The sequence below is a fragment of the Conger conger genome, chromosome 10, assembly GCF_963514075.1.
Source record: "Conger conger chromosome 10, fConCon1.1, whole genome shotgun sequence".
NCBI lineage: Eukaryota > Metazoa > Chordata > Actinopteri > Anguilliformes > Congridae > Conger > Conger conger.
Genome location: NC_083769.1, coordinates 7385304 through 7409903, shown reverse-complemented (window position 1 = coordinate 7409903; position 24600 = coordinate 7385304). Strand labels below are relative to the sequence as shown.

At 44.5% G+C, this 24600-nt stretch overlaps 1 protein-coding gene across 2 annotated transcripts in view; it reads left to right on the top strand.

Annotated features, from left to right (window-relative positions):
• The window catches only part of LOC133138361 (kinesin-like protein KIF21B), a 90328-nt gene that overhangs the window by 3820 nt on the left and 61908 nt on the right, over nt 1–24600 (top strand). For both annotated transcript variants that reach the window (XM_061257017.1, XM_061257016.1), the window contains exon 2: nt 23702–23924. In XM_061257017.1, coding sequence (XP_061113001.1) covers nt 23702–23924 — 223 coding nt within the window. The remainder of the gene's footprint in view (nt 1–23701; nt 23925–24600) is intronic.

Below are 24600 nucleotides of genomic sequence, written 5' to 3'. Positions count from 1 at the left end.
CAGGGCATGCTGGGTAAAAAGGCTCTTTAGCGTAACAGTGCCGGTGCTGTTGTGTGCCAGGACCCAGGGGGCTCCCTCAGGCCAGCGATGATGTGTGGCACAGACCCCTGTGTTCCGGACAGTCTTACGGCTTTTTTAGAGATGTTTTATAACTTACCCCAAGAGGTTGACTCTACATCCAAAATGCTTTTGGGAGCGACCGTGAAAATTGCAACGCCATAGAAAGCGTTTGAAATATTCTTATGAAAGGAAACATTGACATTTTTAGAAACAGGCCTGTGTCTGTGCTCCGAAAACAATAAACAGAAGAGGGCATTCTCAGTGTTTTATTTTGTGTGTTTTGGCTGTCATCTGCCTGGGGCAGAGTCGAGGTGCGTCGTGCGAGTGTTTATTCACCATACATGCCATCCGTCAGTTGCTTTATGTTGTGCGGACACACCAGTCAATCAGCCACTTTTATGTATGGCCATATTTACAGACAGCACTTTGACAATGGACCTGTTCTACATGGGAAAAACAAACCCAAAACCTCCATTTTGGCCAACGTGGATACACCCGATACAAGCATAAGAGCTGTGATCCTGAAGATGAAAGGATACACAGAAGAACGGCGCATTTTTACGCTAAACACAAACTCATAGGGGTGTTATGGGTGAGGGGACACTCACCTGGTTTCATCGTCATATACAGTACTGTGCAAAAGTCTTAGGCACCTGTATAACATTCTGTACAGATACGATTCTTTCAAAAATAATTCAATGAAAGGTCCTTCGGCCCTGACCACCCTTCGGTGTTAAAACTGCATCACTTCTCTTAGATAGCCAACGCTGTCCTGCAGTTGTATGAGACAATCAGCAGGGAGGTTGTTCCAAGCATGTTGGAGAACTTGCCACAGTTATTCTACTGACTTTGGTTGGCTCCTTGCTCCTGATCTCAGACAGCCTTGTTCAAGTTTTTATGTAAAAAGTACTCAATTGCTTGCAGTAATATGTTACTTTTTAAAATTTAATACAAAAATGTCTCTGTAAAATTAAATCTTTTGGAAAATGAATATTTGGAAATCTCAAATATGTTCTTTTATACTAACACACACAAAAAAAGAAACATATATAGATATATACCGTACTGTACATGTTACCCTTAATGTGGTACAAAGTTAAACAGGCCCACACACATCAGGGTTCTCTTCCTGGTTTTAGTGTCTAAAACGCCCCCAAAACGTTTGCGAAGAGCAGTGACGTGCAGATGTGTAATTCATGTGTTTGTGACCGAGCTTCACCGCTTGGCAGTTGAGCCGTGATGCAAAAAATAACTGCCTCATTTTCTTTTGTGTCACAGCAGAGGGATAAAAGATACGATAAGCCGGAGATGTATTAGATGCATCAGTCCAGACTGACGTGGAATGCGCCATTATGCAATCTAATGGGGGGGGTTGTGCGTTTCCAATTTCTCTACCTAAAAAAACTGCTGATGAACTTAACTCACAGCACCTACACTAGCTAGCATCTGCAGACTATTTCTCTTGCTCATGGTATTTTTATTGACATTTTCCATCAAAACAAGAAACACAAACACAATTTTCACAATTAGAACATCCCAAAATCAGAGTACATAAAAAAACAAGACAATAATACAGGTTACACCGAAACCAAAAACAAAAAAAACAAAAAAAAAAACAGAGAGTACAGGTACAGAGGTGCACTAGTGTAGCATTTACTTTGAATACTTCAGATGAGAGGCATAGTGCTCTCCATATGACAGAAAAGGGTGCCAAACAGTGAAGAGTTTTTGAGTAGACAGACTCTTTTCTCATTGTGGACAGCAGGCCCCTTCCCCCCACCTCCACTTCCTGTCTCAGCAGATAGAAGGTTACGGAAGTGTTGTAGCAGGAAGGGTGCGGTTTCGCCTGCTGCGTGTCATCCCCGCCTGTGAGAACTGCAAGGTATCACAGCCCCACGCGCGCAAACGAGATCCGGCCTGCTGTTAGCGTCGAGCGTCGACAGTTTCAACACATTCACATGCCCATCGGAAGACGAGTTTGTCAGCTTCCCCTTAATATCCGTAGAGGAAGCGCACAGACACTGTCGCTAAAGTTAGCTCGAACTCCAAGCGTAATATTGAAAGCGACAGCAGAAGTCAGTGACGGAAATCACTCCTTTCAGAATGCCCATCGGGAATATTAAAATCCGTCGACGTTTGCACATTGTTAGCAGAACTTTGGCTCGGTTGACAAGGGCAAGGTCAAACTCTTCTCTGAACTTGTAAAATGACCCACACACCTGCACCACATATTGGGTCTGACTGAGGATCAGTTTCTCATCAGCCCTCCTTCAGGATTATCTGTGGGGATCAGACCTGGGCCAAGAAATTACATCCAGCATGTTTACCCTTCAGGCAGCAGTTATGTAGTGTAGCGTGTTAATGTATTGTATTTACACTTTGCATTAATGACAGTAAAATTGCTCTTTCGTGTGGTCATACGCGGTGAATGTCAGATTCTGCTGGAGCATATTCAAATTTCACCGTATCCATTTTGGCAATTCCACTGCAACTGACATTACAACTGCTGGATATTTGGGTGGTAAAGCCCAATACGGCTACTTAATGGAGACTGATAAGAGTTAGTTCCTCCTGAGGGTTATAAAAGCATACATCAGTCTGTTTTGTGGCTGTATTGGACTTTAACACTGAAATATCCTGCAGTTGTCCGTTACTGTGGAATTGCCCATTTGATGCAGATCTGGCTTGCAGCACATTACATGCCCTTTGGCACAATGTGACTGAACTGTGCTGAGTCAGAGGTAGAAGGTGTCATGGTTGCTCCTAACAACATCCCCCTCCACCCCAGAAACCAGGGTGGCAGAACGTCAGCCCTCTGTTTTTGGGCTATCGCTGCCACTGACTCTGGCAGAGTCAATGGCCTGGCCTAGCTGCAGAGTGAAAGAGGAAGAGAGGGGTGGAGGAGGAGGGTTGGGGGGGAACAGGAAGTGTCCCTTTTGCTTCAGTGTCTAAGGGCTGCAGCTGAGAAAACCCACGTCAGCCCTCAGAGAGACACACAAAGAGCCACAGTATCGCTTCAGTGTGAAGCACTTCAGCCAGTCAGCCCATACACTCAGTGTAGGCTACTGGAGTCACCCACACCCATGCCTCTGTTTCACTCTCCGCTGTAAGAGACTATCAACTACCAAAGGCTCTCAGAAACAGTAAAACACTGTATTTCCTGGATGTTAGGTTTTAAGTATTACAAAAATGTAGCTATACTATAAGTACTGTAGTAGCCATAATATAGTGTATGTTTCATTGAGGCAAAGTAATTTAGACTGTCTTGCAGTTGGTGCTTCATACAGAAGTGTATTTGCCTCAGGAGATATTTTTGTGCAGTTTTAATCTGTGGTGAAAATGACAGTGTCGCAGGAGGTTGTTAACCGATAGGAGGGTTCAGTCGCAATAGGATTGAAGATAATGTGTTTATCATGATGCTTACAGTACATTTACCACTGTACACCCTGTCAGGATGAATGGCTGAAGTTGGAGTTAATGTTAGCTTGTCACTTTCCCATTTTATCTGCTAACCTAATACACCAATATGTTTGTTATCGTCCCAGACATCGTCATTGTGAGTCAGACAGGATGCTACACGTGATGACAGAGCTTCAGTTGAACCCATTGTTTCTTTATTCTTGTTCTGGTAACTTTGTGTCGTTAAGTGTTTTTGGGCTAAAGCTGAGACAACCAGTATAGGAGAAGAACATTGTTGTCATTACTGTTGCCACATCATTTGTAGTCTGGTGCAATGTCAGTATAACAGAAACTGCATACATTTTTTACATCACTACTCTGATGTCAGGTCTTGCTGTAGTGCCACGTGATTGGTTATTATATTCTCTGTTTTGTCTTTTGTCTCCGTTGTTGTATGCATCATATGGGGGTGGGTGGGCATTAACAGGGCGTTGCTGCAAAAGAGCATACATGCTCAGTGAACCTACCCTGTATAAATAAAGGTTAATAAATAAATAAATAATACTATTAATTTTTCCGTAGTATTTTCATGAGTTCATTTGGGTTTCATAATCTCTTTTTGCTTCGATTTGCCTTTCGTTCTTTTTATAGTTCAAATAAATAAACAAATACAAACACAAAAATACAAATACTGGTTTGTTCCCCTCTGCAATTTAGTGCCTGCTTTTGTCATGTGGATACTCTTGTGTCCCCGGTTGTTTTTTGTTTTTTTTATATCTTTGACCCAAAAACCTTGTCGGAGGAATGAAATAGTTTTTGAACTTTAATACACCACATCCATACGAGATCAAATAGACTTTCAGGCAGGGTGCATGCAGTATGGCTCCTTCCTTTGAGCATATTACGGCCATGATTGCTCCCTTCTCAGTTATTATTCACACTAGTGTATGGTCATCTGGCCAAATAATCCAAATGGGCCAGATTACCATAGAGGAACCAATGGGTCCAAAGTAAAATTCTACTGGTCCAAGATTTGGTTTTGCAAGCAATCAACTCTTCTTTCAGTTTGTTTCTCATGTTACAAAGCACCCAACAGCAACAGCAATAAAAGAGACCATTTACCATTTTTTATGATTTGCTGGAAGTCTTTTCCAGAGCATGGTAATTGGCAAACCACTTGTAGTTCGCACACCCTATTAATACAACTGGATAGTTTCCTGAAGAAGAGCCCTAGGGTACAGGATTGGTGAAGAACTCCAGGTACATAGTACCGAGCCCAAGGGTGCAGGATTGAACCTGCCTCCTCTTGAGTTACAAGCCAGTTCCCTGACTGTTATGCTGCACTACTCTATAAATGCAACAACACCGACAATAATCGTTGTGAAATACACAAGACACAAAGTAATGTGGACAAGAGGTGGATCTGCAGTATATATCCACAAATGCGGGTTACATGCTGTAGGCACATCTCATTTGTACTTGCTGTGTTGTGCTTCTTGCATCACTCCACAGTCTTAGCGGTATGAAAACCAGAGAGGTTTAGTTTTGAACATCTTGGTGCAGCTGGTTATTAAGCGCCTTCTGCAGGGCAGTAAGTGGATTAGGGATCTGGAGGCTCACCCATTGTCCTGAGGGGATTGTCTGGGTCACATGCTGTGCGAATTATGCCGATTTTGGCAAAACAGAAAGACCCCTGGCGACCTCACGACCGTGCGGCGGGGAGATCTCAGTGCAGGTCCTGTCCTGCAGGTGGGCCGGGCTGGCTGCTTCCGGAAGGTTCTGTCTGAGCGCTGCTTACACGGGTTGTCTGTAAGGGCTGCTGTGGAAGATCTTTCTGGATGCCTGAGTGGTCTTTACAGTGGAGTGTTGCACATCAGGGGTTTCCCAGTTAACACAATGCTTCAGTATTTGAGTGAATGAATGAATTGACGGTGGAAAACTACCGGTTCTCTGCCCTTGAGGACTGTGATTTGATGATGCTGTTTTAGGGGAATGTCATATCACAGTGATTTTACTGTCTTTTAAAGATGTCCTTAGAATACTTTCCCGCAGCACTGAAAGCATGATTTAAACCTATTCGCATAGCTGTGAAAGTTGTGCTTTGGATTTGATAAAGAACACGTCGTAAATAACTGCTATGCTGTAACCTTACACAGCCTTACTGAAACACTGTAAAAAGTTGTAATGTTTTTTCCCCAAGTCGGCTGGGGCCAGTCTGCCTCGATTACCTGAAAAAGACATGTTTTGTGGGGACAACTTTATGAAGCGAGTTGGGTTTTAAGACATATTTATAAGGGACTATGTCCCTGCTGAAGGACTCATTAAATCTGAGAGAGACTGCAGAGAGGGAGAGGAGAGTACGGAATCTGGCACCGAACGCTGAGCTCAAACAGTCTTTGCTCAGAAAGCCTGGATTTTGCACACATTTCTCTCTTCAGGACCTTTCTCTTAATTCACCTTAAGAACCTTGCTTGTTGGTTACAAGTCCAGTTCCCTAACCACGATGCTACATAATTCATAATGCTCCTTTGAGACACTTGATTTAAGTGTTGTATGTACAGTAATGTAACCGAATGTAATTGTTGATATTGTTTGGAGTTCTCATCTCAGAAATGCCACACTGAATGTGTGGCTTCCTCTTCAAGGGTTCTGAATTTCTGTATGTTTACACTATGACTCGGAACTGTACTGTCCTCTCAGGTCCACTTTTGCACTTGTTCTTGTGTTTGATTTGCACTTTGTTGTACGTCGCTCTGGATAAGAGCGTCTGCTAAATGCCATGTAATGTAATGTAATGAATGAGTTAGTGTGAATTTGTGGTACAGAGGTCTGTAACCCAACCTGAACCCCACAGGCCTGGCGCTGTGTGTTGGGTTTAGGTAAGGTGCGGTTGGTTTAAAAGTGTTGGGCTTGCGGCTGTATTATATTTGTGGAGCACTAGTGTGTTACCTGGGGGATGGGTGGGAGGTGTCTGGAATGAGAAACAAGCAGTGCTCAGTAAAGGGCCCCTCACAGGATGTTATTGAGGCAGAGAGACTTTAAAGAGACTCTCAAAGGGTGCAGATGTGCCTGGAACTGTGGCCCTTGCCCAGGTCGGTAAGTCAGGGTGTCTGGGTGTGGAGGAGCTGCTTAATGAGTTTGGAAGATTGCCTGTGTGTGTGTGTGTCTGTGTGTGTCTGTGAGCGTGTGTGTCTGTGTTCTCTATGCAACCGTTTCTGTTTTGTATGAGCCTGTTTGTATATTTGTGTCTGTCTCTGTTCATTGTGTGTGTGCGTGCGTGTGTGCGTGCGTGTGTGCGTGCGTGTGTGCGTGCGTGTGTGTGCGTGCGTGTGCGTGCGTGTGCGTGCGCGTGCGTGTGCGCGCGTGTCTGTGCGTGTGTGCGTCTGTATATCTCTTTTTTGTTAGTATATGGTGTGTTATCTCTTGTCAAACACCAGGCAACAGTGTCTCTGCATTCTGCTCTGCGGTGATACATGGGTATTATCACCGGATTGCATGCTGTCTGAACTGGGACCCTCCCAAAAGCAGGGTATCTTCGCCTAGGCTGGGTCACACTGGAAGGTCATGGGTTCCAATCCCACAACAGTATTAATCAAAGCAAAGTGTGATTATCCACATCGCAAATGTGTGGGATGTGGTGTCTGCTCTGTGTTAGTTTGCTAGTTTATGGTTTGTGTCAAATATAATAAGGGGTCAACACATTTATGCCATGAAAATAAGGGTTTTTGGGAGTATTACAAATTTAAAGAACTTCAAATGGAAAAATGAAAATCATATCTTTATCTTGGCTCAAACCACTGCCACCCACACTACGTCAATGGCAGGACAGGTTAGTGTACTCAATGGAAAAAATACCAGCAAAAATCCAGTAAAGACAGACATGTTGGTAAACCGATGGGTTCATTTATGTATTGTATCAAAACATTTTTTTGAAGACTCCTCTCTATGTGGATGTACATGAGGCCACGGTTTATCATTTTTATGTGTGTTTGCCGAACTGTGATTAGTTCTTTTTTATTTCCTGACAAAGCAGTTGTGTTTAATTCTATTTCGCATAAGTACAAATAAACAGAAAGAAACAAAAAGAATGAAAGGAAACCATACACTGCGGCCTCCTGGGACTGCAGTTTGACGCCCCTGGTCCAGACGTATGGCTACATGTTGCACAGAGATATTGAGCTGTCTCTGAGCGTCCCGCCCTGTCAGATTATGCTTTCAGGGATCCTGCCCCCCCTCTCATGAGCTGATGGGAGAGGGATTGACCCAGATTGGTGGCACAACGATGTGGACACGGGCGGGGCTTTGTGATATCGCCCTAATTGACGCTCATCTTCTTACACGGGGCCCCGAGTTTTATCGGGCCTTCTCGTCTAAATACGAGCGGGAAAAACTCAGACTGGCTCCGCTCAACTGTTGCTGTTTTGTCCTCTAAATAAAAACCCCTGGTAGTAGATTTGTAGTCGAGAACAGTTCCAAAGCCTCCTTGTTTTTGGGTCAGTATTTCTTTTCAAAGGGCTGTCTGGAACAAAAGAGAGGTTTTACCTTCCCACCCCCCCCCCCCCCCCTCTTTTTTTGTGCTTTTTCTGAATTTTTGAGGTTAGCATAAAATAGCCATTGTGCTACCGTTCTCTGTCCACAGTACATAACTTAATATTGTATGTCGGCTAGAGATAATAATGATAGTAATAGTTATAATGGATTGTATTATGCTAGCGCGGTCTTCCTTCCCCGGATCTCAAAGCGCTTTTACAATGTAGAGAAACTCCCATCAGCTGGCTCTACGCGGTGCCTTCTCCTGTCGGTCTGTTAAAGTGTCCACCCGCCACCCTCTCCCAACCTTGTTGCCATGGCCACTGATCTTGGGTGACCAGATTCATGGCATGGCAATTGCACGACAAGCAAGATTTATTTTTTGTCACAATAAAAGTGATGACATAGATCAAACATAGTTATAAACAAGACTGGTCAGGATATGGGCCTTTTGGCTAATGTGCATTCACTGCTTCACAGACAGACAGACAGACAGACAGACAGACAGACAGACAGACAGACAGACAGACAGACAGACAGACAGACAGACAGACAGACAGACAGACAGACAGACAGACAGACAGACAGACAGACAGACAGACAGACAGACAGACAGACAGACAGACAGACAGACAGACAGACAGACAGACAGACAGACAGACAGACAGACAGACATGTTATGTAAATGAAAGTAGTCATGTTTAGTATTTGGCTGCATATCCTTTGCATGCCATGACTTCCTGATGTCTGTAACCTATCAATATCATCAGAGTCTGGATTATTATCCCTACTCCTGGTATTATTAGTAATCCTGTTTACTCTTATACTGCTGCTACTACTAGCATAATTAACACCACTACACTATTACTCCTGCGCTGCCATTACTAATGTCAATCTAGCTTTTAGCTAGCTCATAGTTTCTAGATATGCTGTGATATGCTGTGATCAAATGAAACTCCAGAAGAGATGAGATATGTCAGTCTGGAGAGGGCTACATGGAGCATGTGTGTCCGCAGAGCTGGTGTGCCAGTGTGCCGTTTGGCCTCAGTGGGCAGTGGGGGGAGTGAATTTGCCCGGGACGCGGGTGGGGCTTTGAGGCCTGGGCATCTGGGTACCCAGCTGCCAGATGGGATGGGACGGCGCCAGACACGAGGCAGTGGCCATGCCATCCCTCTGCCCTGCCCCCCCCCTCTCCCCTAGTGGTTTCGAGCCCAGGACCTCCTTGCTGTGAGGCGACAGTGCTACCCACTGTGCCACCGTGCCGCCCGCTGTCACGCTGTTGTCATGATGTCATCCTCACTTGACCATGACCTCACCCTCCTCGTGCTTTTCCAGACATTGGCGGGGCTCTGCCCCGGGGCCAAACAAACACGCAGGGGCCGCCCCCGTTGCCCTGCTTCACGCCCTGTGGGCCGCCTCTGGCAGGGGCCAGGGGCCAGGGGCCAGGGGCCCTGGCGTGTGGCCCCTCCGTGTCAGACGCTGTCCTGCTGCTGCTGGGGCTTTCGGCCTCCTGCACTGCCCAGTCTGTCGGTCTCTCTGAGCCTCCGCTGTGCCAGCATCCCGATCTGTCACCGGTCTAGCCCTGTTCTCCGCCACTATTTCCTCCTTGGGTCCATGTTGTTTTGAATAATGGTGCGGATGGATAAACATTTTCCATAAACATTTTTTTTTTGTTTGTTTGTTTCCCTTCCTCCCCCTATACCCAGCCATTATATTTACATCCATGTGACATGTCACGTATCGTGCACAGTTTTCTACTGCCAATATTGCTACTAAAGTTGCTCAGCACCACGTTAATTTATGGCTTTGTTCTAATTTTCAGCCGGTAAATTCACCCCGAAAGTGAAAGATTCTGTGCAGTTTTCTGAACCGCCTGTCCATTCAGTGAACTTATGCTATTCTGTGACTGAAAATGTGAAACTGATATGCCTCCCTTCAACAGTATGAAATGTGAACTGTGTGAACTGTGCCGTGTTGTGTTATTTATTTATTTTCTACTTTTGTTGATTTAGAGCCTGTTTTGTCTTTAGTATAACAGTGAACTCAATAGCTTGCTGTTGCAAAGAAGGGTTCACGAGTTCGTCGCACATAAACAAAGTTGATGGATCCAGTGTGACATGGAGTTCACGCTGTCCTCTGTCAGTCAGTTATATTCTCCTTTAAACAGTAAAAAACTGTGGTGAACATGTCTGGGGATCCCCCCAACACCAGTTTTTAGTGCATTACGTGCATTAAGCTAATAAATATCCTTTAAAAGTCCTTTAGCTGACCTTATCTTGAAATAATGTCTGTTGAAGTATTTCTGGACAATAATAAATTGACAAATAAATGTGGCTATGTGCCACAAAATGGCCCATTTCCCCCAATATGGAAAGGCAAATTTGTGCTAGTTTGCTCATTGCAGCACTGTCCCATAACGGTTCAGGACAGTGCGCGTTCTCTTTTCCCAATGCGGTCCTCCAGTTTGGAGCATGTAGAAATGGGGAGTGCAGTGGATAGCTGTCGCCTCACAGCAAGAAGGTCCTGGTTTGATTCCTACTCAGGGGCCATTCTGCCCACAGGTCCTCTGTGTAGTCCGGTTTCCTCCAACAACCCGGAGACATGCAGGTTAGGCTCCTTGGCGGACTTTGGGCATTCCTGTTAAAGGGCACTAGGCTGACTGAGTGTACAGCATTGCATGTATGCTCAGTCAACCTATCATGTGTAAATAAAGGTTAAAATAAATCATATGCAGCTTGTGCAGACAGACAGAAACCCAGTTGACCTGAGCTTGATTGGCAGCTGAGATTGCGACTTTTGGCCTTCATTCGGCCTGGTGTCCTTGACCCTGCTCGTCTGGGGTCATCTGAATAGGCTTTGTGGTTTCCTTTAGGTCTAGTCCTGTTCTGTTACTATGCTGCCATGGTGGCCTGGGATGGAGGTCAACTGGGGCTAATGTGACCTGACCCAGGGCCCAGACAGAGGGTTGCGGGAAGGTGGTGGATAGTGAGTCTATTTTGTTCAGAAGATGAACAAGGTACTGAATCTGCTTTCATTCGGGCAAATTGACTCATAACTCTTGAGCTCATTTGAGGACCCGACGACCAACAGCAAACCGTCTCCAGGGAGCTTGACCTCCAGTGAGCTTCTGCCAGTAGCCAACATTTTGTTTTGTGACTCTGAAAGTTGCTTAGGCTAAGGCCTTGAGAATTACGCATTGTTGTTGAATTACCTCTGTGTTTCTAGGCGAAAACTTAAACTGAGTTTTCATACAATTCAGATTAAAGGATTTTCATCAGCGTGAGCTTTCTCTGGGTCAGTGGCGCCAGCTTCCAGTCCGGTCCTCTGAGGGCAGCTGGGGGGGTCTGTTCTGGTGACCGCGTAGAGAACTGCAGAGTGTAGAGATTTGGGCAAAGCTGCTAATTCTGTGCCGGGGCATTCCGGAATGACTGAATTAACAGAGTCTTAGAGGAAGTAATTAGTGGCGCATTCATCATGAAAATGATCCACTCAGATATTCCTGTTAAAGTGCGCCTTCACTTAACCCTCTCAGTCCCGAGAGTTCCATATGGCACTGAAGCGTAACTACCGTAAAATCTCAAGAGTGCCATATGGCACTCTCGACCTTACTGTGTGCCTTTTCAACCAATCAAAATGACTGCAATACTATTGTTTTGAGACCCTATTAAAACCCTACTAAATTATTTCAATTTTCCCAACCAAATCCAAAACCCCATGGGATTTGAGTGGAGCCATGTTGGGCGTGGGACTGAAAGGATTGAAGTGTGCCACTTATGCTAATATTCTGTTCCTTCGCATGCAGATTGATGGATATTCATACGGCTCTGCTAAAATTGATAAAAATTAAAATTCCATCTGCTGCTTAACTACAGATTATTGCCTGTATTCATGAATTTAAGTGCCCAAAGCAAAATTAATGGAATAAATCCACACACTGTTTTAAGGACTCCTTACCGGGACCACCACGGGGATTAGCCCGAAATAAAGAATGCTAGAGCACACGGAAAGCTCAGAGCAAAACACGCCGTTTAACGAAAACCATCCGTCAACACATGCCGTTTCCTCAATATAATGAATAAATTAGCACCAATGAATCGCACATGAATAAATCCTGTTGACTGTGTGAGCACGTTTCGCAGTGTGTGGTAGCAGCTGGATCCCCTGTCCTCTTGGCTGATTAACTGGATTTCTGCAGTCCTATACTTTCACCAGCTGTGCACAGAATCGCTGTTCAGAAACCAGCCCTTTATTAGGAACATTTTTACTTTATTACACCTATTCATGCAATTATCTAAACAGCCAGCAGTGTCAGCAGTGCAATGCATAAATTAATGCAGATACAGGTCAGGAGCTTCAGTTAATGTTCACATCAACCATCAGAATGGGGAAAAAATTCTGATGGTTGATTGTTGGTGGCAGACTGGGTAGAAACTGCTGATCTCCTGGGGTTTTCATGCACACTAGTCTCTAGAGTTTGCAAAGAATGTGAGAGAAACACTTTGTTAATGAGAGACGTCAGAGGAGAATGGCCAGACTGGTCAAAGCTAACAGGAAGCTGACAGTAACGCAAATAACCGCACATTACAACAGTGGTATGCAGAAGAGCATCTCTGAACACATAACGCATCATAACTGTGTATAGTGTATAGGCTACAGCAGTAGAAATGTAAAAAATAAGTCTAATAAATACCCACTAAAGTGCTGACTGAGTGTATATCCGATGGCACGAGAGCTCTCGCCCCTGCCCGCCGCCCCTCCTCGGCATGGGGGGGGTGGGGGGGTGGGAGGTGGGGCGGGGCCGCTGCTGTGACCCCCGGCTGAGCCGGCAGCTGGTGCGCGGGGTGCAGGTGTGGGGTACAGCGGGGCTGATATCGGGGTGGTCCTGTGTGCCCTGCGTGTCGCTGGAAGCTGGGGTAATCCTAATCACCCTGCCCCCGTTCCCTCTGCCAGCACGGCTCCCTACAGGGGTGGGACACCCTCTCCCTGAGCTCTGAGCCCCTCTGGAATACAGCTAGGACGTGGTCGAAAAGTTCAACAAGCTATATATTACATTACAGTCATTTGGCACATACTCTTATCCAGAGCGACGTACAATAAAGTGCAGATCAGAACCAGGGACAACCCGAGAGGGAAGTATGGTTCCAAGTGCTAGAGTGATCACCTACTGTAGATAAAAACTTGAACCCTTGTTGATTAAGCAGGTACTGACCAGGAAGTAGCAATAACCCAGTTTTGATAACAGAATAGTAAAACATCAAATAAGTGGTATAGTTACAGCATACAGCATATGAAATACGAGGCTAGTAAATGTGTAGCTCTCTCTTGTGCCACAGAAAGAGCCAGAGCTAAGGGAATATCGCTCATTTAGTGCTGGATGTGTGTGCCAACTGTGTGTCAAACGTACTCAGCTGTGTGAACATGGTGTGGCTTTGTGAACAGGAAAGTCTAAGGTTGAAATCCCTAGCAGACCTTGGTCAAATACCTAATTGTTTTTGGAAATACTTGTTCTATGCTTTACTGAACTCGTCTGGTGTATTGGAACCTATGGAATACTCTGGAAAAGTGCAAATTCTGCCCTCTGGTCCTCTTGGTTGGCTCAATTGCACCAGGCAAGATCAACCGAGCACAGAAAAGTATTTGAAACAATTATTTATCTGCCCCAGGCCTGATCCCTAGAGGGGCTCTGTACCCTTAGGAAAGGTGCCTCACCCGTGGTTGCATTCAAACATTCATGGACAGCTGGGATGCATGTAAAATATTGGTATATATTAATTCTTGCTACTGTTATTAAGATATTTGTTTAAAATGTTTTTAGTTTGAACCTAATTATTGGATAAATAGATTATTACTTACAGGCAGGTAGTCTTAGGGTCTGCCTATTGTGATATTATGTTATGTTGAAGGCATCCTGCCCAAACATGTTGCTGGTGATTTTCAAATAAGAAGTAGGCTATTTCTTCATTGCATGGTGAGAAGTGTGCGATTTTCTGTTTTTCATTCATGCTCTCTCACATTAAGAGTTTCGGTGGCTAACCACATATGCTAACTGGATGCAATGTAATATGTCCCAAATTTGCACGGTCAGCCCTCCGGAACAATGGCTGTGAATTGTTCCGTGTGACAGGAGAGGTCAGGTTTCCTGGTGGTGCAGGCACTTCGAAGAGCAGATTGTTTTTCGGGGCAGTTTGGAGGGAAATGGCTCAGTCGGATCCCAGACTGTGAAGAAGTCACTGGGACCGTGTCCCAAATGAGGAGTGCCCCTGCTCTAGGCCTCTCAGAACGGCAGGCTGCAGGGCATTACGGGTGCTGTAAATTATGTTATGGGCACACTCGGAGTGCTATACTCTCAGAATTTAGTGTCTTCCGGAACTTTCACGCAGGAACAGGACAACATAAGCATTCATTCATCAGCTGTGGCCTAGGAGCTGCAAATGGAGTGAGCAGAGAGCAGAGTCTTTCTTTAATCCCCCATTCATCTTTTTCATTTCCAGTGCTTGAGTGGCCATGTGTCAGAAGAATACAGCAAGAAAAAAAAAAATTTGGGCTGCACCGCATCTATTTAAACTGCGCCGTTAAGGCATTTAGCGTAATAACCTGCACCTTCAACTGCTTTCGACCCAACTCTGTATGCTGGCTCAGATTGCAGGTCACCTTTGATCATTCACTCATAATTTGAATGATAATTACGTTGCGTTACATAATGTTACATAGAGATTGAAGATAGACGTTTCATTCAACAGTTCAGTTTTGTTGTAAAAGGTACAGTAGTGCTCACATTAGTTTGGGAAAGCAAGAATAATGACTTTGGTCTTGGGGGCGCCATATTCAAGTCGTGGGGTTGTTTGTTTATCACGCAGAGCAAAAGAAAACCAGCTTCTTTTCATCCTCAGTGAAGCTCACTGGCTGTCATTTAGTGTGTAAAAAACTTTTGTGTGCATGTGTGTGTATAGACATTTTATGTCTCACACACACACACACACACGCACATTACATTACATTACATTAATGGCATTTGGCAGACGCTCTTATCCAGAGCGACGTACTGTTGATTAGACTAAGCTGGAGACAATCCTCCCCTGGAGCAATGCAGGGTTAAGGGCCTTGTTCAAGGGCCCAACAGCTCTGTGGATCTTATTGTGGCTACACCGGGATTAGAACCACAGACCTTGTGTGTCCCAGTCCTTTACCTTAACCACTACGCTACAGGCCGCTACGCACGCATGCACACGCACGTTGACATATTTGTGTGCATTTCTGCACGCATATGTACCAGGTCGAGGAAATGATCTTCCTGCCTGTTATCTGTCGCTCTGCACTCTGGTGGATCAGAACAGCGTTCGCCCGCAGTGAACAGACTCAGCCCTGGGGACTGCCACCATGCAAACGGGCCGCCTGTCCCCGGTCTATGCAAACCCTCCTCTATCTATGCAAAGCCAGGATCTGTGATCTCTCCCACTGGGTGCTGCTCTGCATGTTTACATAACACCGTGGGGAGTGGCCTTCCTCCAGGCCATTTTGATCAAAAGTTCATTGGCAGACAAGATATTTCGCTCGTCGTAAACTACCAAGTTCTTGGATATCTGCTGACAGCTGCCAACTCTTGAGAATGTTTCCCAGACACAGATTATGCTTCGTCCTTAGTTAGCTTAGTTAAAATTGAATTGAAAAACTTGGACTATGCAGTCAAAATTGAATTTAGTCTAGAACTAGACTTAAACTTAAAAGTACAATAGGTAAGTTTTTTGTGTTAAAACATTGTTACAAGACCATAGTAAATCCCTTCCTATCACTGACATGTTGACTCACCCTCTACCAGTGTTTATAGTCCTTAAATTCAGGTTTCAAAACAGTTGATGGACAGACACTCTGTACCAAAACATTGTACAGCTGTTCAATAATTCAAGCTCATTACTTAAAAATTGGTTCTAATTGCCAGTGTATTCTGGTCTTCCTGAGGACATGTAGAGTCGCTGACTCTGTGACAGTTAGCTGCTCTCAATCATCCCTGGATCAAATGTATATCATATCATATACATATAATATGCATCTGTAATACTTTAACTTACTTGGCCAGTTCAATTTTAAAACAGTCCTGTCGATCCCTTCACATTTTCTGCAAACCATTTACCTGAATGTACAATTAGTACCTGAAAGAGCAATTTTGAAATGGATGTTCCTTTTAAAAAACATAATCTTTGCAGGGATGGTACTAAAGGGTCCGCATATTTTTTTGACAGCTTGCCAGACAGACTCAATCCCTGTCATCTCGAAAACTTGCGTTTGTCTTTTTTGATGATTTCGCGCAAGGTTTCCTTCCTCCTCTTGGGGCCAGTTTCTGGGTGAGAGGCCTGAGTATTGGTGATGAATGAGGGGCTACAGCGTGGGATGGTGTAAAGGCCCATCCACACCAAGAACTATAGCTATACCTAGAACTATAACTATACCAAGAACTATAACTATACCAAGAACTATAAGTATACCAAGAACTAAAACTATTCCAATAACTATAACGATAACAAGAACTATAACTATACCAATAACCATAACTAAAGCTGAACGATAACGCCCTGTAAATAGTCTGTTGGCCGTGTCATTTGCCATTTTGCACGTGGCACCCTGTAAATTTGGTTGAATTTTGATTGGCTGTCAGTGTTTTATTGTTCATGCAGCTAGGAAAAAATCACTCTGAAAGTCCTGAAAATCCTGATGGTATAGTTGTGGTCTGGCCTTCACCATCCACAATTTGATCAGAGTGGGGAACCGGCGAAATGGTGTGAAAGCATCCCGCTTGCTTACAAGTTCCTGGTCATATACCGCTGGCTGTGAATCTCTGGACGAGGCCTGCAGGCATTCAAACGGAAACATTCAGTTAGTATGTGGTGTGTTCTAGTCAGGAGGAAATTACTCTTTACAGGTTTAACAGGTCCATTGTAGTGTAACCCCCCCCTGCTTTTTTTAAATGCAAAAAGCTATAGTCGTTTCAAAAGAATGTCCCTGTGATGCTATAGGACAACCTTTGTGGCAATGCAATACTGCAATATACTGAAATAAAATGCATTGTCAGGGCACATATTGCAGCACTGCGCAATGGGCAGATAGATATTACTATTAATATAGATAGATGTTACTATAATAATAATATATTATATATATATATATATATATATATATATATATATATATATATATATATAATTATCATTATAGATAGATATTACTGCCATTTCCATATTTTGGAATATAGCTTATGTTTTGCATTAATTTGTGTCATTATGAATCTATCATTTATCATTATATTTTCCAAAAAACTCTCCATTTTAAAAATGTATCCTGCAACGTTGCTCCATTACCTCATAAACTGGCCATTCACCGCCCCCGCACCCCCACCCCCGTGACACATTGAAGTCCTTTTTCCTTGATTTGGCCAGCAGGAGAGAATGCGCTGATATCTGGGAGAGGATTGTTCTAGGAAGACAAACAACCGTGCTTTTCTACTGCCTCTAGGGCGGCAGTCATTTTGAGCCTGTCAGGGTCTCGGATTCAAGAGATGGCAGCCTAGTTTATAGGTAAGGGATCTGGGCTTGTGACATCGAGGATGAGCATAGTGTTCTCACTTCCATTTGCAACAGTTACAGAAAAAAGAAGAAGAAAAAAGGCTCAATTCTTGTTCAGTTCAGAGGCGTAAACCTTGGTCGCTTTTCTTCAGTAATCTGTGATGCAAATAAGGTGTTTAACTCTTGAGTACGATCTCCATAAGTCTCAAGGTACTTAATGGGTTTATAGAGACCAAATTACTTTCAGCTTCTCGCCTTTAAAGATCGGCTGCCTTTCGTTAGAGCCCTGGTTTAGTGACGCTGTGAAAGGGGGTTTTCTTTATCGGAGTTCTATCGGCGTTGAAAAGACACCGCGGAGGAGACGTGATATAAAGCCTGTTATTATCTCTGGGAGAGTTCGTTCGGAGCTTCAAATAAACTGGACTCTTGGAGCCGGGCCCAGTTCAGATCCCCTCTCTAAACGTTTGGCTGGTAATTGCCAGGATTCACAAATGGACCATTGTCTGGTCCTGCTGGCCTGGGGAGGGGAGGGAGGATTCACATAAACGCCGCACTGTGGCCACTGTACTGTCCCAATTCATGTATTTTGCCTGCTTCTGCGCCGCCAGTTTGTTGCCATGGAAAACGGCCCATTCGACCTTTGACCCCGACGATTACACTTGTGGTAGTGGGAAAGGAAAGTTCCTGGTTTTTTTGAGAGACGCTGTTATTGTGTTCTTGTTTTCTTCTCGTTTTTCGGGTTTTCGTTTGGCTTTAGCCAACAGCAGTCACAACAATAGTTTCTAGTCCAAAACAATAACTCAACAAGATCATAACACAGCACAGGTGATGGGTGGTGTTGAGGTGAAGGGGTGATCTAGCCTCCAAGTTCAACCCAAGGAGATTCGAAGATGACATGGCAACAGCAAACGTGAAAAGTCAGTTTTTTCTCCAGCGCGCTCACTGAGAGCAACTTAAGGGCAGCCCTAATGAACTCTGAAGTTACTTTTCCATGTTTATGGAGTCCCGTAGTCCCTCCCCTGCTCTGTGACCATGCCCTCCTAAAACCTGATTTTGCCTTAGTCATTTCCCATTTATATTCATTTGCACACATTAAACTCCCTGATTAGACCCTCCCAGACCTGTACCCATCTCTGCTGGTCCAACACAGGTGCGACAGGGAAAAATTTCACCTGGGGGGTGGGGGGTTATGCGCAACATCCTAGCTAAAAACCACTATGGAGCCTCTATTATTTATTCTTGCAGTTAAACAAATGGAGTGGAGGCTATGGACCCTACTGCGAAAACCAGCTATGCCATCTTGACCAGCTTGAAAATTGAGCTAGTCAAGATGGCTATAGGCTCGTCCAGCTGGGTATGAGCTAGTCAACCAGCAAGTGCTGGTAGCTTGTCTGAGCTGGTAGCTGTTCAACCAGCTATGAGCTGTTTGAAAACATAGCTTGAGCTGGTCAAACCATGTCAAGCAGGTCAACCAGCTAAACCATGTCATGCTGGGAGCTGGTCTGGACCGGTCAGCCAGCTACCAGCTGTTTCAAATCCTAGCTTGCTGAGGCTGGCGTTCCTGCCCGTCGCTGTGCGTGCGAACCCAAACTCCCGTGTCACGCAAACGCGTGCGTACCAGCCAGTGTGCAAGCGAAAGTAAATGTGTGCGAGGTGAAGCTATGCGCAGGGATTATTTCATGTGCAGGTGAGTCACGGCTTGTCTACATTAGTGACAGAACGAACATGAGAGACAGCGAGAGAAAAACCAGGCCTCAGGAGCGCCCTGTGAGTGAGTGTGAATTCCTGTACTTGGCCCCTTTTTGTGAGTCGTTAGAAGTGCATATTCAGACGTTAAAAGGCTTTGCTGAGAGGTTGTAGTCAGATGTTCTTGTCAGTTGTGATAAATGGGTAGGTAGATCTGTGGCAATGGCTCCAAGTCACTTGGATAACAGTTTAAATATGCTCATTTGGTACTCGTATTCATAATCACTACCTTTGAATCTGAAACGTAAACATTTGGATGGATGTGAATATAACTAAATATAGCACTGGAAACTGCTGTTACCAAACCACGTACACAGATAAATGGTCAGTTTTAAATCAGCTCTTACAGTGTTTATATGAGGCCACTCTGGCCAGAGTAGGCTCATATAGAGTATATGAGTGAGTCATATAGAGTCTGTGCTTGTGTGCACTGCTCTGCACTGGTGGAATGGAAGGACCGTAGGAATAGAGTATCTGTTGCCGTGGTAAACGGCCCATCTGACCTTTGACCCGTACAATTACACTTGTGGTAGCGGGATGTTCCCGGGTTTTTGAGAGACGCCGTTATTGTTATTTGTTTTCTGGTTTTCTTTTTTTGCTTTTGCCAACAGCAGTCACAACAATAGTTTCTAGTGAAAAACATTAACTGGAAAACAGCCTTATGCTATGCTTGTGTGGAATGGAAGCAGTGTAGGAGTAGAGTATCTGGTGCGTCATGTAGAGTCTGTGCTTGTGTGGAATGGAAGCAGTGTAGGAGTAGAGTATCTGGTGTGTCATGTAGAGTCTGTGCTTGTGTGCGCTGCTCTGCTCTGTTGGAGTGGAAACGGCTTTGCTTTCTTCCTCTGTGGTTCTGCAGGCCGATAGGGAAATGACGTCTCTGGCAGCATGTTTTCAAAAATGTTTGTTTTTAAACTTGCAAGTCACCATACGTCATGATGCTAGATTAATCTCTCCCCCCTGTGAAGATGTAGGCCGACTGTGGACAGTTTCTTTTCATTTTTTGCACAATCTTTCTAGTTTCACTTAAAAACTATTTACAAATACCCTTGCAACATGGATGTCTTTGCATTAATTTAGCAGATAATCTTTTCCACAGTTAAAGAATGTACCTTATGTCAACATGTGTTTCATATGGTACAGACCAGGCAAATATCATTCAAGAAAGTGCAGTTGCATTGTACAAGTACATCATTGTTTAGATGGAATTTTTGTGTTGAATTATTAAAATGTGTTGAACTGTTTAACTTGTGTGGACAATATTAATGGGCTGATGATGGGTGTCCTTGTAAACTATAATATCATTAAACATACACCCATGCTACACACACATGCAGCTACGCTACGCATCTGCATCTGTGAGTGTGTGGGAGGGTGTGAACTGAGGTTCTTTGTCAGCAAGCAATTCTTTGCGCTTGCGATCGAGTCTTGGGTTTTTCCTATACACCGACACACGTACACGCACAAACACACCTGTGCAAACACCCACACAAGCATGTTCATACACGACAATGGACTTAAATGCAGTATTTATGTACACACACACACACACACACACACACACGTACACATGACACGCATGACACTCATGCGCACACACACACATGCAAATGCTGTAACACACACACACACACACACACACACACACACACACACAGGCTGCTGTAAGCCCAGCCGATCGATCCCATGGAGCAGTCTCCAGGGCAGGTCTGCCGTGCTGTGCACTTCAGGTCACAGAGCTGGTCAGGAGGGTGAAAGCGTTGATCCCACGGGCCAATCAGACAAGGTGCGGTGGGGGAAGAACACTGCGAGGCCAATCACATCCATTATGCATGCTGTTTGTGCTTTTGCAATCATGGCCGTATCCTGCAGCGACAGCAGATGTTTCCACTGTCTTTCAGAAAAGACGTACCGCTCAAAACACCGCCTATAAGGGTCACTGTGGGGGAGGGGAGGCCTCAGTTGCTCATTATGCAAATGCCATTCAGAACGCAGTGCTCTCTGACATTTACAATGTAAATAAAAGTCATGTTGAGAAATGGCGTCGTATACCTCCGATGTTACAGGTGCACACCCCCAGGTGGGGCTGACACTCTGCCCCTGTAAGTAAGATACTTAACCTGAGTTACTACCTGGAAATATCCAGCTGGAAGAGGCTATGGCACATTAAAGATGTGGTGTATGTCGAACTGGAAAAGGTGTGACTGTTAAAGACAAGCTGAAATCAAAATTGTATTGATTTAGTTAATTCTTCATAACTGTATGTCTTATCGTATATATTCCAAAAAGATTGTATTTTCCCACCAAAGCTTTTTCTATCCACTTCCTGGAAAACCAGAAATTAAGTCCGTCTTGACAAGAATCATAGTCTTATATTTAAACTTAAAATCTGATTTATATTACTTTTTTGCTAAATGAGACAAAAAAACTGCAATGAGGTGAGGAAGTTTGAGTCATTTCAAGATTTGTCAATGGGGTGAGAAGATTTCACTTTTCAAGCAAACAGTAACTTAAAACAACCTAATATTTTCTACTTGAAAGAAAAAAAAAAGAGTCTTAATACAAGACTAAAAAGGCTTGTTTAGACAGCCATTTTGTGGTGTATGTCGAACTGGATAAGGTGTGACTGTGACGACTCTGGCTGCCTGTCTTATTTTTGGTTTTTAGCAGTGTTCTTTGCTGATATTGAGCAGGAACCTGATACCACGGTATTGCTAATGTGAGAACCTGCCATTGCACTGCAGTGTGCTGCTGTAGTCAGCACCTTTTCTCCCTGAGTTGATGAGAAACCGTCTGGGTCACAGGTGAAATGTAAGTGTGTGAGTGTACAGACCGTTCGATGCTTATTAGGCAGCTATCCATTACAGCAAGCGGTGTGGTGCCATTAACAGTCTCCCTGTTTTCTGAAACATCGACAGTGTTACACCACGTGAGTCAATTCATACCACTTACAGCCAAATTTATACTGACTGTGCAGTTACTGGAATCGTGTGAAACATTCTCGGTTAACATAACATTACATTAATAATAGCATTTTTGCGGACGCTCTTATACAGAGCGACGTACAGTTGATTAGCCTAAGCAGGAGACAATCCTCCCCTGGAGCAGTGCAGGGTTAAGGGCCTTGCTCAAGGGCCCAACGGCTGTGTGGATTGTGGCTACACTAGGGATCGAACCTATGACCTTGTGGGTCCCAGTCATGTACCTTAACCACTACGCTACAGGCCGCCCCATTAACAGATTCTTTAACAGATACCAGAACAGTGTTCAAACAGTAGCAGCCAAGGCAAAACACACAAGATTGTGATGCCATTGGAAAAATATGAATCGCACTGAGGTATTGCGGCAATAGTATAGCAGTATGTTCCTTACTCCACGTACCTAACTCTGATATCAAAACATTGCTATCATATTCTGGTTATGTGGAGTGGTTATGCCCCTTCAGGGGCTGCATTTACCTTTAGCGCCCTGGGAAACTTTCGGGTGAAGACAAATAAAATGTTTATGGACGAATCAGTCTTTCATTCATGTGTAAACTCCCATTAGCAGCTACTATAGAAGAACAACTGGGCCTGGGGGGTAGATAGGGGGGGTAGATAGGGCTTTGCAGGACAACTTGAACGGCATGATCATTAGTTCTGTAAGTTCAGTGGTTTGTGCATTTTTATTCTATAAATACTTTTACTATTCTCATCTATTCTTTTTTTCTAGGTTTTTAATCTTTCAGCGTAAGTTATATGACATAGAAGGCAGTCAGTGTTTTGGCTTCAACCTCAAATCATAACTTCAGAATGTCAGAAAATGTGCACCTGAGTGTCTATTTCCTCTAGAGTATCTGCGGTAAGGGTTTCAGGGTGAAGAGTGGAGCATCTTGCGTAACGATGTAACCTTTGTTAGCCGTGCTGTGTTCAGTCAGCTCATGGTGGTGACATTGCTGTGTATAAACCTGCAGCATAACTCGGTTGTATGGTTACACTATGGTAGGTAGGGGCGACATGGCTCAGGCAGTAAGAGCAGTCGTCTGGCAGTCGGAGGGTTGCCGGTTCGATCCCCCGCCCGGGCTGTGTCGAAATGTCCCTGAGCAAGACACCTAACCCCCAAATGCTCCTGACGAGCTGGTCGGGGCCTTGCATGGCAGCCAATCGCCGTCGGTGTGTGAGTGTGTGTATGAATGGGTGAATGGAGAAGCATAAATTGTACAGCGCTTTGGATAAAGGCGCTATATAAATGCCTGCCATTTACCATTTACACTAGGACTCGGAACTGTACTGTCCCCTCAGGTCCTCTTCGCACTTGTACTTGTGTTCGATCTGCACTTCGTTGAACGTCGCTCTGGATAAGAGCGTCTGCTAAATGCCATGTAATGTAATGTAATGTAATGTAATGTAATGTAATGGTTTCATATTGTTGCGCAGGATCCGGCCGCAGATGGCCAAGGAGAAGATCGAGGGCTGCCACGTCTGCACGTCGGTGACCCCCGGGGAGCCCCAGGTGCTGCTGGGAAAGGACAAGCCCTTCACCTACGACTTCGTGTTCGACACGGAGGCGCAGCAGCACCAGATCTACTCTGCGTGTGTACACAGGCTGATCGAGGGCTGCTTCGAAGGATACAACGCCACTGTGTTCGCCTACGGCCAGGTCAGGGTTCAACAGACCAGCTGAATGTGCACCGATATAATATGCAGTTCCTACAAATGTAAACAAACACAATATATACTCAGTGAGTACTTAATTAGGTATTTATTACACTTTTTAGACTTATTAAGTCTTCTGCTGCTGTAGCCTATCTACTTAGAGGTTTGGCACGTTTTGTGTTCAGAGATGCTCTTCTGCATACCACTGTTGTAATGCATGGTTATTTGTGTTACTGTCACCTTTCTGTCAGTTTTGTTCAGTCTGGCCCTTCTCCTCAGACCTCTCTCATTAACAGCACAGTTTTGTCCACTGAACTGCTGCTCGCTGGATGTTTTTCGCACCATTCTCTGCAAACTCTAGAGACTGCTATGTGTAAAAATTCCTGGAGATCAGCAACCCATCTGATACTCAAACCACCCTACCTGGCACCACGGCCAAAGTGACTTAGATCACATTTCTTCCCTATTCTGACATTTTGTCTGAAAAACAATCGGACCTCTTGACAATGTCTGCATGCTTTTATGCATTTAGTTACTGCCACATGATTGGCGGATTAAATATTTGCATTAACAAGCTGGTGTACAGGTCTACCTAAGAAAGTGCTCAATGAGTGTATATTGACTGGTGGCGTGACGCTTCAGTCCTGGAGGGCCGCAGTGTCTGCAGGTTTGACTCCAGT